Here is a 2,755-nt window from a genome sequence, read left to right on the forward strand (position 1 = left end):
GCGCTGCATCCTCAATCTGGCCGGTGTGGCACTGTAATTTCGTCGGTGTGCAGACCTTCGTTTCCTCTGCTACTCCTCGTCAGACATTTTGTAGTTGCTGCTTGAAGTGGTATGGTCGTGCTCTGCTCGTTGAAGCCTGTAATTGGGGCTGCATGCTATAGACTCATGAGGTCCCTTTTCAATGTGGCTGCGTGGTAGCGATGCTCTCATGCGTGCTACGTCGGCTGTGCTCCAGCGGTCTTGCATTTGGCCGGGTTGAAGGATACCATATGTGTAGTAGCCACACGTGATTCAGATTTTGTTCACATTGGAAGTACAAGTGATTGTTGTTGGAAACAAATTTCCACCCTTTTGGAAGCATAATTTTCTTCGGTCAAAATGTATATGTAAAATTATTGGTATACTTTCTACCTGCAATTCAATTACCTATCAATGGTGTATCCAACATTGCTCTATTTTTCTTCCTACACATAAGAAAAATCTCTATTCCTAAGGAAGCAGTTGGTAGTCTCGCTTCCAGGTTTTTTTTAGTCCCACCTTCCACGGTTTTTTTTCGTCGTAAAAAAATCTACGAAATTTCGTAGGTTAACCACGGACAACTCCCACCTCCCAGGTTTTTTTCGTCCCACCTCCCATGGTTTTTTTGGGTACCTCGTCCCACCTCACACTAAGCCGCCACGAACCGCAAAAACCGCCTACCTTAGCCAAATCAACAAATCTCTCTCATTAATGCAATTTTCTTTAGGAAACAAATAATGGATTCTTTTCTACCTTAGCCAAATCAACGGATCTTTTCTATTAATGCAATTTGCTTTAGCAAACAAATAATAGATTCTTTCCTACCTTAGCCAAATCAACGGATCCCTCCCATTAATGCAATTTGCTTTAGCAAACAAATAATAGATTCTTTCCTACCTTAACCAAATCTACGAAATCTCTCTCATTAGTGCAATTTGCTTTAGGAAACAAATAATAGATTTTCAGGAAACAAATAATCTCTAATCTCTAATAATTTCTACTCCTAATGAAACAGTTGGTAGTCTTCTCCCACCTTTCATGGTTTTTTTTGGTACCTGCTCCCACCTTCGCTGGTTTTTTTTCGTAGATTTTTTTCGTTCCCTCCCCTCACTTCATCGGTTTATTTTTGCGTCACCCTCTCACACAACGAAAGAAATCTAAACAGATCAGAACTTTTCATACTGGCGCAAGTTATTTAGTAGAATCAATCACGAACAATCTCTAAAGATCAAATCTAAATTAATTAACCTTACCTTAAATCACTCAGTTACATTAATTAGAAAACAAATAATTGATTTTCAAAAAATCGCTCAATCACGTAAACCTTACCTTAACTCACGGATGGTAATCAATCTCCAAACAAAGAAAACAATACATCGAGGGAGCAGTAAATAAACTCCCTTTCTTATGACATGTATATGATCTTTCCTTCCCTCTACGTTGTCGAGCGTTCTTGATTCTCGAGGCCGATGCTTGGGCTGCGTCACTGGGTCGCGACGGTGCTAGAGGACGAGGACGGCGAGGCCGGGTGCCGCGGCACCGCGTTGGCCGCGGCCGGTGAAGGGGGCAAAGAAGGGCGGCTTCCCTGGCCCTGTCCATGGCCGTGACCCTGTGAGTTGGTGCGGTGGAAGTGGCACTTGAAGGACACGGCGTGGGTGGCCGACGCGCAGACGCGATTGGAAGCGGGCCCGTGGCCCGTGACGGACGGCGCCGACGCCGACCCGGGCCACCTCCTTCGCGTATTCTTGGAGCTGTGGCTGGCCGATTTACATGAAATTAATTCCCTCAGTTGTGGTGGCAAATATAATACACATAATCCATATTGTTATGTACTAGCTTGTGTGTGTGAAATAGATGAATTATGGTCCCGTACCCAATAAGATGGATATGTGTGTGTTAGAGAGAGAGAGAGAGGGAGAGGGGGAGAGAGTGAGGAAGAGGGAGGCAGAGAGTGTGTGTGAGGAATTGATGATAAAAAAGGTCGCCAATGTCACTTGATATATATGAGAATATTAATATTGAACTTTTAAAGTTAATTCGACCCCGTTGCAACACACGGGTGTTCTTCTAGTTTCTATGTAGGATAGGAATCAATCCTTCATATTTTGAAGGAAAAAAACATTAGCTAAGACTCAATGAAAAAATTCCTATCATATGCATCAAATAACATTTCTTTCTCTATAAAAATTAAGATGTATGTCATCTCATTTTCTATGATTTTTCTATGCCTATAATATTTCTATCCTATGAACCAAAGGAGAAGAACCAAAGGAGAAGGAAGGAATCCAGCCATGGCCGACAGTGTCGCCATTGGCGATAGCATAGCGTGTTACGCAGGCCGTCAACCCCTCGGGATTGGGGAAAAGTCGGCACGGGGACGTGGTAGGGCCCGACGATCCTATTCCATCCGCTCCCGTGCCCCGTCCAGACTCCGGAGTGTCCCCACACAATAATACACCGCCGACGGATTGTATCCCTCCTCCCCTGCTCTGCCGCTGCAGCTATAAATCCCGACCCCGATCGATCGATGGAGATGTGGAAATATCGGGTCGTGGGATCGGTTGCTGCCCTCCTCTTGCTACTCGCCATCGTCGTGCCGTTTACTCAGACCCAGACGCAGAGCGCACGGGACAAAGCTGCCATGGCGGAAGACGCGGGGCCGCTGGTGGGAGGCATCAGTGACTCGCCGATGGGGCAAGAAAACGACCTCGACGTCATCGCGCTCGCCCGCTTCGCC

At 45.7% G+C, this 2,755-nt stretch overlaps 1 protein-coding gene across 1 annotated transcript in view; it reads left to right on the plus strand.

Annotated features, from left to right (window-relative positions):
* Window positions 1–2,424: 2,424 nt before the first annotated feature.
* Window positions 2,425–2,755, plus strand: part of LOC543407 (cysteine proteinase inhibitor) — a gene marked incomplete in the record, with an annotated part of 1,700 nt that continues 1,369 nt past the window's right edge. The window contains 1 exon segment of the mRNA XM_044485789.1: window positions 2,425–2,755. Within this exon segment, the coding sequence (XP_044341724.1) occupies window positions 2,546–2,755 (210 nt within the window).

This window comes from Triticum aestivum, chromosome 3A, assembly GCF_018294505.1.
Source record: "Triticum aestivum cultivar Chinese Spring chromosome 3A, IWGSC CS RefSeq v2.1, whole genome shotgun sequence".
In the NCBI taxonomy this organism is placed as follows: domain Eukaryota; kingdom Viridiplantae; phylum Streptophyta; class Magnoliopsida; order Poales; family Poaceae; genus Triticum; species Triticum aestivum.